The sequence below is a fragment of the Hemiscyllium ocellatum genome, chromosome 20 (genome assembly GCF_020745735.1).
Source record: "Hemiscyllium ocellatum isolate sHemOce1 chromosome 20, sHemOce1.pat.X.cur, whole genome shotgun sequence".
NCBI lineage: Eukaryota > Metazoa > Chordata > Chondrichthyes > Orectolobiformes > Hemiscylliidae > Hemiscyllium > Hemiscyllium ocellatum.
Window position 1 is genome coordinate 57,073,925 of NC_083420.1, and position 16,038 is coordinate 57,089,962.

The 16,038-nt window shown below is 45.5% G+C and overlaps 1 protein-coding gene across 1 annotated transcript in view; it reads right to left on the minus strand.

Annotated features, from left to right (window-relative positions):
- The window catches only part of LOC132825294 (uncharacterized protein C16orf96-like), a 112,227-nt gene that overhangs the window by 71,868 nt on the left and 24,321 nt on the right, over window positions 1–16,038 (minus strand). The window contains exons 4-6 of the mRNA XM_060840397.1: window positions 15,734–15,820; window positions 15,196–15,276; window positions 4,699–4,831 (exon numbers count right to left, since the gene is read on the minus strand). Of these exons, the coding sequence (XP_060696380.1) occupies window positions 4,699–4,831; window positions 15,196–15,276; window positions 15,734–15,820 (301 nt within the window). The remainder of the gene's footprint in view (window positions 1–4,698; window positions 4,832–15,195; window positions 15,277–15,733; window positions 15,821–16,038) is intronic.

A 16,038-nucleotide genomic window follows, 5' to 3' on the forward strand; every position in this document is an offset into this window, starting at 1 on the left:
GCTGGGTGAAAAATGATACCCACCTAACTTAAAATTTCACCTTAAACATCAGACAGAAGTTTGTACAGTACTTGTGTTAACCTGAGCCATCTTCCCAGCCTTTAGTAAGGAAGAGCCATTTCTCATATCCTTCATCTACTTCACACACATCGCATCAAACTAGCAGAAGTTGCTGAACCAGATTTCTCAGAGATGCTGAATCGGCGCGATGTCGCACCATTGCAGGGCTCACATTGACCACTCCCTTCGTGACTCCCTCGTCAGGTCCACACCCCCCACCAACCCAACCTCCACTCCCGGCACCTTCCCCTGCAACCGCAGGAAATGTAAAACTTGCGCCCACACCTCCACACTCACTTCCCTCCAAGGCCCCAAGGGATCCTTCCACATCCGCCACAAGTTCACCGGTACCTCCACACACATCATCTATTGCATCCGCTGCACCCAATGTGGCCTCCTCTATATTGGGGAGACGGGCCGCTTACTTGCGGAACGCTTCAGAGAACACCTCAGGGACGCCCGGACCAACCAACCCAACCACCCCGTGGCTCAACACTTTAACTCTCCCTCCCACTCCACCGAGGACATGCAGGTCCTTGGACTCCTCCACCGACAAAACATAACAACACGACGGTTGGAGGAAGAACGCCTCATTTTCCGCCTGGGAACCCTCCAACCACAAGGGATGAACTCAGATTTCTCCAGTTTCCTCATTTCCCCTCCCCCCACCTTGTCTCAGTCGAATCCCTCGAACTCAGCACTGCCCTCCTAACCTGCAATCCTCTTCCTGACCTCTCCGCCCCCACCCCACTCCGGCCTATCACCCTCACCTTGACCTCCTTCCACCTATCACATCTCCATCGCCCCTCCCCCAAGTCCCTCCTGCCTACCTTTTATCTTAGCCTGCCTGGCACCCTCTCCTCATTCCTGATGAAGGGCTTATGCCCAAAACGTCGAATTTCCTGTTCCTTGGATGCTGCCTGACCTGCTGTGCTTTAACCAGCAACACATTTTCAACTCACATTTACCACAAACCAGCCCAGATACTCACACTCCAGTGGGACCACTTAGGAGAGACCGTCTGTGACTGACATTACAAGTGAGTAACATGGGATGGTGGCAAGAGAGCAGTGAAGAGGCTGAATCGGAGGTTCCAGCCTGCTCCAAGCTCGACAGAGACCATGCACCCCAGAGAACATTGATAGAGAGCAGACAAATGTGTTTGACAGGGCTGGCAAGTGAATTCATCTGAACTGTGGGGAGACTGGTGGAGTCTGCCTCAAACATGAGGAGAGGGTAAAGTTGTCATGACGTCATTGAGATGCCCACTTCCATGTATATATTAGACAAAGTCAGACACTGTCTTACCCTTTCATTAACTCAATATGGCCATGCAGATTCTGAATGCCAGCAATCTGTCTCCATCAGTATGGTGGCTGATGATACCTCAGCCTTGTTCTGAGATTATACCCACTGGTCCAAGATTCTCCCACAAGAGGACAATACCTTTATACATCTACCCTGTCAAGTCCCCTAAAAAGTATTTTGTAGTTTTATAAGATAGTCTTCACTCTTCTATAAACACAGGTTCAATCTACTCAATCTCTTCTCATAAGACAATCTCTCCACCCCTAGTATCAGCCTCATGAACCTTCTCTGGACTGGTTCCAATGCTTAGCTAAAGCAATCAAAACTGTTTATAGTATTCCAACTGTGGTCTGACCAATGCCTTGAACAGTTTTAGTTAAACCTCCCTTCTTGAAGAAGTAACAAAGAGGACAGAACGGTGGATGTGATAAATATTGACTTCAGTAAGGCATTCAACAGGGTTCCCCATAGTAGAACTAGCCATTTGGATACAGAACTGGCTCGAAGGTAGAAGTCAGAGGGTGGTGGTGGAGGGTTGTTTTTCAGGCTGGAGGCCTGTGACCAGTGGAGTGTCACAAGGATCGGTGCTGGGCCCTCTGCTTTTTGTTGTTTATGTTTTATTTATTCATTCATTCACAGGATGATGGTGTTGCTAGCTGGAGCAGCATTTATTGCCTATCCCAGAGGGCAGCTAAGAGTCAACCCCATTGCTGTGGGTCTGGAGTCACCTGTAAGCCAGACCAGGCAAGGATGACAGTTTCCTTCCCTGAAGGATATCATGATCTGATGTGAACATAGAAGGTAGAGTTAATAAGTTTGCAGATGACACCAAAATTGGAGGTGTAGCGGACAGCGAAGAAGGTTTTTTCAGAGTATAATGGGATTTTGATCAGATGGGACAATGGGCTGAGGAATGGCAGACTGAGTTTAATTTAGATAAATATGAGGTGCTACATTTTGGAAAGACAAATCAGAGCAGGACTTATCCACTTAATGTTAATGTCCTGGGGAATGTTGCTAAACAAAGAGACTTTGGAGTACAGGTAGATAGGATGGTGAAGCAAGTGTTTGGTATGCTTGCCTTTAATGGGCAGTGGACTGAGTACGGAGTTGGGAGGTCACATTGCAGCTGTACAGGTCATTGGTTAGGCTACTTTTGGAATACTGCATGAACTCTGGTCTCCCTGGAAGAATGCTGTGAAACTTGAAAGTGCTCAGAAAAGATTTACAAGGATATTGCCAGGGTTGGACGGTGACCTTATGAGGTTTATGAAATCATGAGGAGCAAGAATGGGGTAAATAGACAAGGCCTTTTCCCCGGGGTGGGGGAGTCCAAAACTAGAGAACATCAGTTTAGAGTGAGAGGGGAAAATTTAAAATGGACTTAAGGGTCAACCTTTTTCACACAGAGGGTGCTGAATGTATGGACTGAGTTGCTAAAGGAAGTGGTGGAGGCTATTACAAATACAACAGTTAAAAGGCATCTGGATGTGTCCATGAATAAGAAAGGTTTAGCCAAATGCTGGCAAATGGGGCTAGATTTATAGCCTATCTGGTTGGTGTGGATGAATTGGACCAAAGGGTCTGTTTCCGTGCTGCTTCTCTCTGTGACTCTTTTATACTCCATTTCCTCCAAAACAAAGGCCAGCATTTCATTTTCTGTCCTGGTCAGAAATTGGGCACTATCTTTTTGCACGAGGACCACCAAATCCCTTAGTTCTGTAGCTTTCAACAGTCTTTCTCCACTGAAATAATATTCAGCTCCTCTAGGCTTCCTGCCAAACCCTATCACATTTCCCAAACAATGTTACCCACTCGCTTCACCTGTCCATATCTCTCTGCAGACTGTGTCAATCTCAACACTTGCCTTCCCACCTGTGACCTCAACAAACCTGACTGCACTAGAGGTTTGGGGGATTGGTGATAAGCTCAATGGGACTGGAGGAAGCAACTCTCCTCTCTGGAGCCACAAGCCCTGCTTAAAAAGGCTCTTGATTAGTGGACCCAGCCCCTCGGGCCTTTCACCAGCTGGATCTTCCAAGGCCAGGGAAGTCAAGACCTTTGCTTAAAATGGCAGGCAAAGCCTTTCTCAAAAGCTTCTATAACCAAGTCGTAGAGTCATGCAGCATGGAATAGACACTTCGGTCCTGCCAGTCCATGCCAACCATGTTCCCAAGCTAAACCAGTCCTACCTGCCTGCCCATGTCCCTCCAAACCTTTCCTACGCAAGTCCTTTTTCAAATGTCTTATACATGCTGTAATTGTACCTGCATCAACCACTTCCTCAGGAAGTTCATTCCACACACTAATCACTCTGTGGAAAAAACATTGCCCCTCATGTCCTTTTGAAATCTTTCTCCTCTCACCTTAAAATTATGCCCCCTAGTTCTGAACCCCCCCATCCAAAGGAAAAGACCTTTGCTGTTCATCTTATCTGTGCCCCTCATGATTGTATAAACCTCAATAAGGTCACCCTTCAGCCTCTTACGCTCTAGTGAGAAAGGTCCCAGCCTCTCCTTATAACTCAAACCCTCCAATCCCAATATTATCCTGGGCAATCCTTGCCTAACCCTCTCTGATTTAACAATATCCTTCCTATGACAGGGAGACCATAACTGTACACAGTACCCCAAACGTGGCCTCACTAATATCCTTTACAATCTCAAAATGACGTTCCAACTCCTGTACTCAAATGCTTGAGTAATGAGGGCAAGCGTGCTGAATGCCATCTTAACCACCCGGTCTACGTGACACAAATTTTGAAGAATTACATGCCTGAATCCCTAGGTGTCTCTGTTCTACACCACTACCCAGGGCCCTACCATTAACTGTATAAGCCTTGGTTGTTTTACCAAAATGCAATATGCCACATTTATCCAAATTAAACTCCATCTGCCACTCCTCAGCCCATTGACCCAATTGATCAAGATCTCTTCGCAATCGTAGACTGTTTGTGTAAAGTCTTGTTCTCCCCCTCAAAGGCAGCTCATGTTTTTTGGGGGCATTTTAGTGAAACTTTGTGGAGAGAGGTCTCCGCTTGTAGTCAGGTTGGCTTCCCTCCTCCCATAAAAACAGGAAGTCAACAGCACTATGCAGGAATTTGACTCAGCACAATCCCCCAAACTACGTCAAACTCAAACTTTGCATGGCTAACCAAGATTGGGGAATTCCCTCGTAAACAGCCTCATGCAGAGGACATAATATATTCAATAATGCCCCCATCCCCCAAAAAGACAAACATTTCACCAGAATTAGGAGGGCAATTAATCACAAACAGATAGGGCATGTCATGTTCATGAATCTTAGCTCTGTCTAGATTTTGTGGCTGACCTATTTCTTCAACTTGATGCTTGAGTTCCTCTTCTAGATTATCCACTCGGCCTTTTAGAACTTGGTGTTTGGAAGCCAGGTGTGACAATTGATGCAGAGCACTTAAGGCTGCACCTATCCGTTGGGTTCCAGCCTTAAGTAAAGGGAGGGAAAGTGAATCAGTGGTTGTGCCCATTTCATTCACACACACACACACACACACACACACACAGACACACATAGACACACACACACACACACACACACACAGACACAGACAGACACACATAGACACACACACACACACACACACAGACACACACACACAGACAGACACACATAGACACACACACACACAGACACACAGACAGACACACACACACAGACACAGACACACAGACACACAGACACAGACACAGACACACACACACAGACACAGACACACAGACACAGACAGACACAGACAGACACACATAGACACACACACACACACACACACACAGACACACAGACAGACACACACACACAGACACAGACACACAGACACAGACACAGACACACACACACAGACACAGACACACAGACACAGACACACACAGACACACACACACACAGACACACACAGTTTTCTATTTACATTTACAAGAATCAGAAAGTAACTTTTTCTGAAAATACACCAGTCCTGTTATAACCGCATTGTGTGGAAGTTTGGAAACTGGCTGAGGTTAGGCCCAACATAAAGCTGATGCCAACCACCCATATAAATACCAGGCTCCAAGAGGAGATCAGAGACGGTGGATTTTGCAGCGAGTAACTCACCTCCTGATTGTTCAAAACCTGTCCACCATTTACAAGGTACAGGTCAGGAGTGCAATGGAATACACTTGAGTTGCTTGGACAAATGGAGCTCTAACAGCTCTCAAGAAACCCAATACAATTAAGGGCAAAGTAGCCTGCTTGACTGGCCACTCCATCCACCATCTTCAATCTTCTCTCCCGATACCAACAACAGCATGTACTACTGCAGCAATTTGCCCAGGCTCCTTCAACACTGCTTTGCAAACCCATGACCTATTACCAAATATAAGGTGAATAGCAGCAGTTACATGGGGAACACCATCACCTATAAGTTCCCTTCAAGTCGCACACCATCTTGACTTGGATGTGGATCACTGTTTCCTCAGTGCCACTCAGTCAAACTGCTGGAACTTCCTGCCTCACAGCATTGTGGATGGACTGAGACCAAATGGAAGACAGTACTTCTAAAGGACTGCTTACCACCACTTTCTCAAAGGCAAATAGGGCAGGCAGCAAACACTGGCCTAGCAAGTCCATGAAATGAAAAAAACCTGTGATCTTTAATGGAAGTCCCAAAGTGTTCCAAGACACACACTTGTCTAAGTAAAAAAAAGAACTATCAAAGCTCATTATTTCTCTTTATTTACAAAATACTTATAATTCCACAGACAGATCCATCCAACTAAGTTAAATGCCTGCAGATTTTGTGGAAAAATGGATTGGATTCACGTCCTTTAGAGACCTCAGTTAAATCCAGCAGGTAAATAACATGAATGACTCCAGTGGTGTTTATAAACAGAAAAATATCTATTGTGGTTGCAGTACATCATCGTGGCATTGCAGAGTACAGAAAGTTTTGTTCCAAACGTAACTTGTGATTTTACTGATCTGAGAGTGACTGATACTGACTGTGTAGATTTGAAATGCTACATTCCCTGCTCATTAGATCTTTTGTCTTGTTCAACACAAAACCAAAACAAAAACCTGATTGGAACTAAGGGCATGAATGCAGCTTGCAAGAGCTGAAAAAGATCATGCTACTGGCTATTTTAAATTCTGTACCACAATTTACTTGATTGTTTTTGATTGCTTGTCTTCCATCCAAAGTGTTTAATGATAAAGCGACCAGCCGTGTGGAAGTGGGAGATTTTAATGCAGGGGCCGGCCCAGAACCAGCTAGTTAACGGAGCCAGCAATCCAAGGCATTCGCGGTCAGTGGATGAGAAATATGGGCTGGGAGCCATTCTTTTGCCTTCAAGCCCACAAAGAAAATATTCCCAAGAACTCGACATGAACTTGTCAGGGCCTGTGCTAGACATGACCCTGGTGATTCTGGATTAGTGGTGCTGGAAGAGCACAGCAGTTCAGACAGCATCCAACGAGCAGCGAAATCGACGTTTCGGGCAAAAGCCCTTCATCAGGAATAAAGGCAGTGAGCTGGAAGCGTGGAGAGATAAGCTAGAGGAGGGTGGGGTGGGGAGAGAGTAGCAGAGAGTACAATAGGTGAGTGGGGGAGGAGATGAAGGTGATAGGTCAGGGAGGAGAGGGTGGAATGGATAGGTGGAAAAGGAGCTAGGCAGGTCGGACAAGTCCGGACAAGTCATGGGGACAGTGTTGAGCTGGAAGTTTGAAACTAGGATGAGGTGGGGAAGGGGAAAATGAGGAAGCTGTTGAAGTCCACATTGGTGCCCTGGGGTTGAAGTGTTCCGAAGCTGAAGATGAGGTGTTCTTCCTCCAGGCGTCTGGTGGTGAGGGAGCGGCGATGAAGGAGGCCCAGAACCTCCATGTCCTCGGCAGAGTGGGAGGGGGAGTTGAAATGTTGGGCCAAAGGGCGGTGTGGCTGATTGGTGCAGGTGTCCCGGAGATGTTCCTTAAAGCGCTCTGCTAGGAGGCGCCCAGTCTCCCCAACGTAGAGGAGACCGCATCGGGAGAAACGGATACAATAAATGATATTAGTGGATGTGCAGGTAGGAATGTGGAAGTGGAAGGCTCCTTTAGGACCTTAGATAGAGGTGAGGGAAGAGGTGTGGGCACAGGTTTTACAGTTCCTGCGGTGGCAGGGGAAAGTGCCAGGATGGGTGGGGGGTTCGTAGGAGGGCGTGGACCTGACCAGGTAGTCACGGAGGGAACGGTCTTTGCGGAAGGTGGAAAGGGGTGGGGAGGGAAATATATCCCTGGTGGTGGGGTCTTTTTGGAGGTGGCCGAAATGTCGGTGGATGATTTGGTTTATGCGAAGGTTGGTAGGGTGGAAGGTGAGCACCAGGGACTTTCTGTCCTTGTTACGGTTGGAGGGGTGGGGTCTGAGGGTAGAGGTGCGGGATGTGGATGAGATGCGTTGGAGGGCATCTTTAACCACGTGGGAAGGGAAATTGCGGTCTCTAAAGAAGGAGGCCATCTGATGTGTTCTGTGTTGGAACTGGTCCTCCTGGGAGCAGATACGACGGAGGTGGAGGAATTGGGAATACGGGATGGCATTTTTGCAAGAGGTAGGGTGGGAAGAGGTGTAATCCAGGTAGCTGTGGGAGTCGGTGGGTTTGTAAAAAATGTCAGTGTCAAGTCGGTTGTCATTAATGGAGATGGAGAGGTCCAGGAAGGGGAGGGAGGTGTCAGAGATGGTCCAGGTAAATTTAAGGTCAGGGTGGAATGTGTTGGTGAAGTTGAAGAATTGCTCAACCTCCTCGCGGGAGCACGAGGTGGTGCCAATGCAGTCATCAATGTAGCGGAGGAAGAGGTGGGGAGTGGTGCTGGTGTAATTACAGAAGATGGACTGTTCTATGTAGCCAACAAAGAGACAGGCGTAGCTGGGGCCCATACGTGTGCCCATGGCTACCCCTTTGGTCTGGAGGAAGTGGGAGGGTTCAAAGGAGAAATTGTTAAGGGTGAGGACCAGTTCGGCCAAACGAATGAGAGTGTCGGTGGAAGGGTACTGTTGGGGACGTCTGGAGAGGAAAAAACGGAGGGCTTGGAGGCCCTGGTCATGGAGGATGGAGGTGTAGAGGGATTGGATATCCATGGTGAAGATGAGGCCTTGGGGGCCGGACAGCCAGGCGCTGAGTGACATTGACTTCATTGCATTAACATCGTCACACCTCAACATACAGTGTTGGCGTGATGGGGAGCAGGCCCAATGCTGTCAGAAATACATTTAAAATGGCAGCTGGCACCATTAGCTACAAATAAAACACTTTTGCTGCCTGACAGCTATTTCACCTTATTTTCTCCTGGCAGAATTCAGGCCTGGACAAAGTAAAGTCGTAATCCAAAAGCAGCCTGAACAAACAGGGCTTTTGTGGTGTACTGGTAATGTCCCTGCTTCCAAACCATACGGCCTGGTTCCAATGCCATCCACTCCAGATGTGTATAATATATCTGCACAAGCTGATTAGAGAAAAATAGGTCAAATAATCTGGGGTGACACCTTGGTTAACACTGCTGTCTCACAGCGCCAGGGACCTGGGTTCAAATTCTGGTCTCGGGTGATTGTCTGTGTGGAGTTTGCACATTCTCTCAGTGTCTGCGTGGGTTTCCTCCCACAGTCTAAAGATGTGCGCGTCAGGTGAATTGGCCATGGTAAATTGCGCATAGTGTTCTGGGATGTTCAGGTGCATTAGTCAGGGAAATGTAGAGTAATAGGGTAGGGGAATGGAACTGGGTGGGACATTATCTGGAGGGTTGGTGTGGACTTGTTGGGCTGAAGGGCCTATTTCAATACTGTAAGGATTCAATATTCTATTCTAAATAGGTTGGTCCACTCATGCATCTGTTGGCAGCGATTAGTTTCGTTAGAAGGTTCCGGTCCTCAATTGTTGCATTTACAATAACAAAAGACAACGTCCCTAAGTTGTTTTGTATAAAACAAGAAACATCACTTATTGTTGACATGATTGGTTCCCTTTTATTATCATGGGAAGCAAGTGTTTTACAAAGCCATCAGTTACAGTCAATAGTTATTATTAGTCCAAGTATACTAACTCTCGTTGTTCAGCTATGTACACTAATCCAACTCCTTCATGCCAATTACCCAATCTTGGCTTCACACCTGGCATCTACCCTTGCCGCCACTTCAGGTGTAAAACCTGTACCCACACGTTCCCCTCCCCCCCGTCACCTCCATCCAAAGCCTCAAAGGATCACCATGCATCATCTCAATGGTCACTGAGTGTATCAAAAACTAGGATGTTATATTAATGTTATTCAACTTTAGTATATATTTACCACAATTTATACAAAAAGGTCATTATTGTTCTCGCTCTGCAACCCTGAATTGTCCAAGGGATTTCTGGATGACTTTGATGCAAAGCATGGAACATTACGGGCCACAGATCAAATTTAAATCATTATAGAATAGAATAGAATCCCTACAGTGTCTATTCAAGAAAGCAATGAATGGAGCTCTTAAAGATAGTGGAATCAAGGGTTATGGGGATAAGGCAGGAACAGGATACTGATTGAGGATGATCAGCCATGATCACAATGAATGGTGGTGCTGGCTCAAAAGGCCGAATGGCCTACTCCTGCACCTATTGTCTAGAACAGGCCCATCAGCCCAACAAGTCCACACCGACCATCTGAACAGTAATGTACCTAGACCCTTTCCCCTACCCTATGTTTATCCCTGACTAATGCACCTAACCTACACATCCCTGAACACTATGGGCAATTCAGCATGGCCAATCCACCCTAACCTGCACATCCTTGGATTACTCTTATTAATCCGTTTATACCTGAGGCTGTAAAAACAAACAGCAGTGGGCTTTGAGTCATCATGTGAAATGGGCAAAACGAGTTCAAGTGTCAGTTAGATGTGCTTCCACTGAAATCAACGGAAGTGAACTCAGGAGGGATGTGTAATCGGCCTCTAGGTGTCTTATGACATCGCTCTCAGTCAAAATGGCCTCTTTGCCATTCTGTTTCGGGATCCCTCCACTGATGTGGCATCAGCCTTTTCCACATATCCACATCAAAGAGACCAAGAGAAACGATTGACAGGGTTCACAAGGTCACCATAATTCATGGGGCAGCAGAGTGGCTCAGTGGTTAGCACTGCTGCCTTACAGTGGCGGGAACCCAGGTTCAATTCCACCCTTGGGCAACTTTCTGTGTGGAGTTAATACATTCTCCCTGTGTCTGTGTGAGTTTCTCCCATAATCCAAAGGTCTATGAGTTAGATGGATTGGCCAAGCTAAATTGTCCACAGTATCCATGGACGTGCAGGCTAGGTGGGTTAGCCATGAGAAATGCAGGATTATGGGCTGGGTCTGGGTGGGATTTTCTTTGGAGGGTTAGTGCAGACTTGATGGCCAGCTTCCACACTGTAGGGATTCACTAAGTGAAATGCAGACTATAGCAGGATATCCCTTGTTGTAGCCTTTTTCTTCAATTGTCTCCACTTCCACTTGCTTAGGACAGCCAAAAGAATGTTTTAATCTTTTATTTTAAAAAATCAAAAAGATATAAACAATCCTGTATTACTTTCCATGGCAGATGTCAAAAATACTTGGAAAGGAAAGTGTTTCTGATTTCTTAAAGTTAATACATTACGTATGGTAGATCTCTGAAGAAGCAGAATAGATCAAGATTTGAGAGCACTGAGTTGTTGGCTGTGATTGAGGACTGTCAAAGTTGGACAGCTGTGAGTTGTCGGCGTGGTAAAAGAATTTGAAAGAGAGAAACACAACTCGCAAGAATTTGGGCCATTCTTTGAAGCTTGTATCATTATTTTGCAACATGATCCCATAAAACAAGAGTGATTTCAGAGCCAGTGGACTCTATTTCCTTTCATTATGCCTACCCATCTTAATTTGATGGCACCTCCGAAAACATAGAATTGTTACAGTCCAGAAGTGGGCCATTCAGCCCATCATGCCAACACCAGCTCTCCAACAAGCATCCCACTCAGTCCCACACTCTTCCCCCCATAACACTGCATACGGTTCCTCTTTCAAGTAAACAGTTTTCCAGTTCCCTTTGAATGTCTTGATCGAACCTGCCTTCACCACACTCTCAGACAGAACGTTATCACTTGTGTGAAAAAGCCATTCCTCAACTCTGCATTGCTTATCTCCCAAATTACTTTAAGTCCGTGTCCTCGTGGGTCTTGATCCTTTCAGGAGCGGTAACGTTTTCACACTCAGTCCCAAGCCACCCATGATTTCGAACACTGCAACCAGATCCCTTCATAGCCTTTGCTTCCTCCAAAGAGAACGGTCCAGTCCATCAGAGCTATTTTGCAGATGGCAAGGAAAGGTTCTACACTGACCTTGATGAGCTCTCACTGCCTTCCCTAAAGTTAAAAATCACACAACACCAGATTATAGTCCAAAGGGTTTATTTGGAAGCACTAGCTTCTGGATCGCTGCTTCTTCATTGGGTAGGCACGGTGGCACAGTGGTTAGCACTGCTGCCTCACAGCGCCTGTAGACCCGGGTTCAATTCCCGACTCAGGCGACTGACTGTGTGGAGTTTGCACGTTCTCCCCGTGTCTGCGTGGGTTTCCTCCAGGTGCTCCGGTTTCCTCCCACAGTCCAAAGATGTGCGGGTCAGGTGAATTGGCCAAGCTAAATTGCCCGTAGTGTTAGGTAAGGGGTAAATGTAGGGGTATGGGTGGGTTGCGCTTCGGCAGGTCGGTGTGGACTTGTTGGGCCGAAGGGCCTGTTTCCACACTGTAAGTCTAATCTAATCTAAACCTGTTGGACTATAACCTGGTGTTGTGTGATTTTTTAACTTTGTCCAACCCAGTCCAACACCGGCACCTCCACAGCACGCCTTCCCTTCCACATCATTCTTCTGGAGGTCTTTAATTCTCTGGAGTTGGTCAAGACTCCAATGTCTGGAGAGAAACCAAAAGGGGGGAAAAAAAAGAGACTGGAAAACTCAAAGCAAATTGTGTCCTCCTGCTGCCAAAGCATGCACTTTTCAAAACAGATACCTCTTCCACCTGAAGCATCCTGGATTGGAGGACTTGCACCTCTTGGATCAAGCTGTTGTTGAGAAAGGGAATACAGAAGTAGTGGATAGAATGATCACCCCATTTTCATCATGATGCCAGATTTGAGGAAGGAGTAAGAGGGAGTAAACACACCCTCCGTCATTCTCTCAAGTTTGATATGGGTTTTCCTTAAAGCAGCCAGAGTGTTCCTTTAGTTTCCATGTAGATCCTGTGCTGATTTTCCTGTATATCCATGTAGCCCCAAATCAGATATTTCTTGTCAGTAAAATGATGGACTGCACAATGTGAGAAATCAGAAAAGGACTTCACTTAGTGGATGAAGACCATTGTCTATGGGTCGAAAGTCACAAACATCTTAAGACTACAAAAGCAGGCATGATAGTTTTGTAAGTCAGAAAGCAAGAAAAACAACTTGCAGAAACAATTTTACGACAAACCTAGGGCTGATACAATTTCCCAGCAACAGCACAGAAATACATCATCAAACGATACATCAGCTGGAGAGTCAGCTCGAAACACTGAGAGGAGTTCAGTCTAACATCATCAGAGGGAGGTAGTAACAGAAGGCAAGGCCAGCGAATGAGATTTAAAGGCCTTGAAATTATCCATGATTTGGAGATGCCGGTGTTGGACTGGGGTGTACAAAGTTAAAAATCACACAGTACCAGGTTATAGTCCAACAGGTTTAATTGGAAGCACTAGCTTTCGGAGCGACGCTCTTTCATCAGACTACCACCTGATGAAGGAGCATTGCTCCAAAAGCTAGTGCTTCCAATTAAACCTGTTGGACTATAACCTGGTGCTGTGTGATTTTTAACTTTGAAATTATCCAACTGCTTTCCCTTTTCTATTGAACGATCCATATATAGTGTCTCACAATCCCTACAGTATGCAAAGGGGCCATGCAGCCCACCATATTTCTTTTTTTAAAATTCATTGGTGGGATGAGGGCATCACTGGCTAGGCCAGCATTTATTGCCCATCTGTAATTGGCCACAGGGCAGTTGAGAGTCAACCACGTCACTGGAGGTCTGGAGTCACATGTAGTCCAGGCCAGGTAAGGACGGCAGTATACTTTCTAAAGGACATTAGTGAACAGGATGGGTTTACCCAACAATCAACAATGGATTCATGATCATCATTACTCTTAATTCCCTAACTTTTATTGAATTCAAGTTCGACCATGGACAGGATTGGTCTCTGGATTAGCAGTCCAGCTATAATACCACTAAGCCATCACCTGCCCAATGTTCTGCATTGACCCTCCAAAGACCAGCCCCCTGATCTATCCCTGTAACTCTGCATTTTCCATGGCTAACCCACACATCCCTGGACACCAGGGGCAATTTAGAATGGCCGATCCATCTAACCTACACATCTGTGGACTGTGGGAGGAAACCCGAGCATACCCATGCAGACACGGGGAGAATGTGCAAACTCCACACAGATAGTCACCTGTAGCTGGAATCAAACCTGGGTCCCTGGTGCTGTGAGGCAGCAGTGCTAACCACTGAGCCACTTGCAAGCAGCTTTCATTTGTTCAGCTTACTTTTTCATCAGCCATCCCACAATGGCATATTCATATTTAGGAGTGTTCCTTTTTGTGAGCTGTAAGGAATTATTGTTTCGACCCAATGTTTGGCATTGCCAAAAGCTTCTCTTCATTTTAATGGTACAGCATTTACAGGCTATTAATAACAATGTGACCACAGGATATATATCCTAGTGCTGTTTACAGTTTGTGCTGAGCTGGTTTCCTTTTGATAGGCTTTGCTGATTTAAAAGGCAAGCCACAAACTCCACTTACTGTACTTATTCCTATTTAAGGGAATGTTCATTGTCGTCCTGGCAATAGACAATTCCCAAAAAATAAATAAAAGGTCAGAAGATCATCTCTGACCAGCGAGATAGTCAGCCTGAGACGCTGATAGGAGTTCAGTCTAACATTATCAGAGGGAGGCAGTAACAGAAGGCAAGGCCAAGTGGCTTATAAACATGTTCATCCTGATAAGTGGCACAGTAGAATGTATACAGAGAGAGTGCCAGATAATTTGTTGAAACCCACTGTAAAAAAAGCTATACTCATATAGTGGCTCAGTGGTTAGCACTGCTGCCTCATAGCGCCAGGGACATGGGTTTAATTCCATCCTCGGGCGACTGTCTGTGTGAAGTTAGCATGGTCTCCGTGTGTCTGCGTGGGTTTCCTCCGGTGCTCTGGTTTCCTCCCACAGTCCAAAAATGTGTAGGTAATGTGAATTGGCCATGCTAAATCGCCCATAATGTGCAGGCTAAGGAAATATATGGGTGAATTCTGGGTGGGATGTTCTTCAGAGGGCCGATGTGGATTCAATGGGCCAAATGGCCTGCATCCACACTGTAGGGATTCTATCATTTAAAGTTTTGTATCAGCAAATGGGTCAGTCCACTTTGTTGACTTATCACTCCCTTTAGGTCAGTTTTTCAGTGCAGAATGTGTGTGTAAGTCCTACCTTGCAGCTTTCCTTCACAAACTATCAGTCTGAATCATATATTGCCTGCTCTTCCAGCTTTACAGTCAGTTTACATGGCCTGGCTTATTTGTTTAAATAACCATTAACCATCACAGAGCGATTGTTATTTCAACTTCACAGAGAATACAATCCTTCAAGTGTGCAAACACCAGAAATTAATTTTTAAAATTCATTTTGTTGCATTCTAATGGCAAAGCAACAGACCAAACACAGAATTATTAACTTAAAATAAATTATTACGGACGCAGTAACTTCACTTACTGATTTCTCACTCTCTCCTTCATCTGGAGAAACCATTTCATTCTGAAGATTGAGCGAATTAAGTTTTGTATCAAACTCAAGCTAAGAATAAAGAATACAAGAAAGTGAAATTTGATTACTGATTGCAAGCAGCTCTGATTCTAAATTAGTGAGTGTTACATTTTTCCACACGTCTCAGAAAGGCATTCGATTTTTAATTTGGCCAGAGGACATCATGACATGTAAGGGTCTAATATAAGTGGTCTACATCTCTCTCTCTCTGTATGTCCATTAGTTGGCAGCTGGCTTGTTAGCAAGTATACAACCCTGCTAAAAAATTAAATATCTTGAACCAGTCTTTTGTCCATTTCACCTCTCAATTCCGGCTTGATAGCCGAATTTCCCTCCTTTATTGTCTAGCGCCACAGGATTTGAAACCATGTTTGGGGTCCAACAATTACAATCATAATCAGTCATCCTAACAGGCTCTCTAAAGCTCCCACGGCGCGTCTGAAAGTGCAATACTTAGCCTCAACTGTGACCCAAATCTTTTACTCACCTCTTTGTTCAACATCGTCTGCAGGACAGTCCACTGAACAAGATTTTTTCCATCTGGAATATTACTCAACTGGTCCATGATGTTATTCTAATCAGAAGAAATCAAAAGGATTTTGTTACTAAGAAATCATTAAAAATGCCAATCAATTTCAAATTCATGGTCACTGACACCATGTAGCTTGGAGGTCCCTTGATTACCTCCTAAATCAAACAACAGAGTGCAAGGAAATAAGGCTGGAGAGAAAATTAATGAACACTAGGTCATAGAGTCACAGAAATGCACAGCATGGAAACAGACCCTTCGGT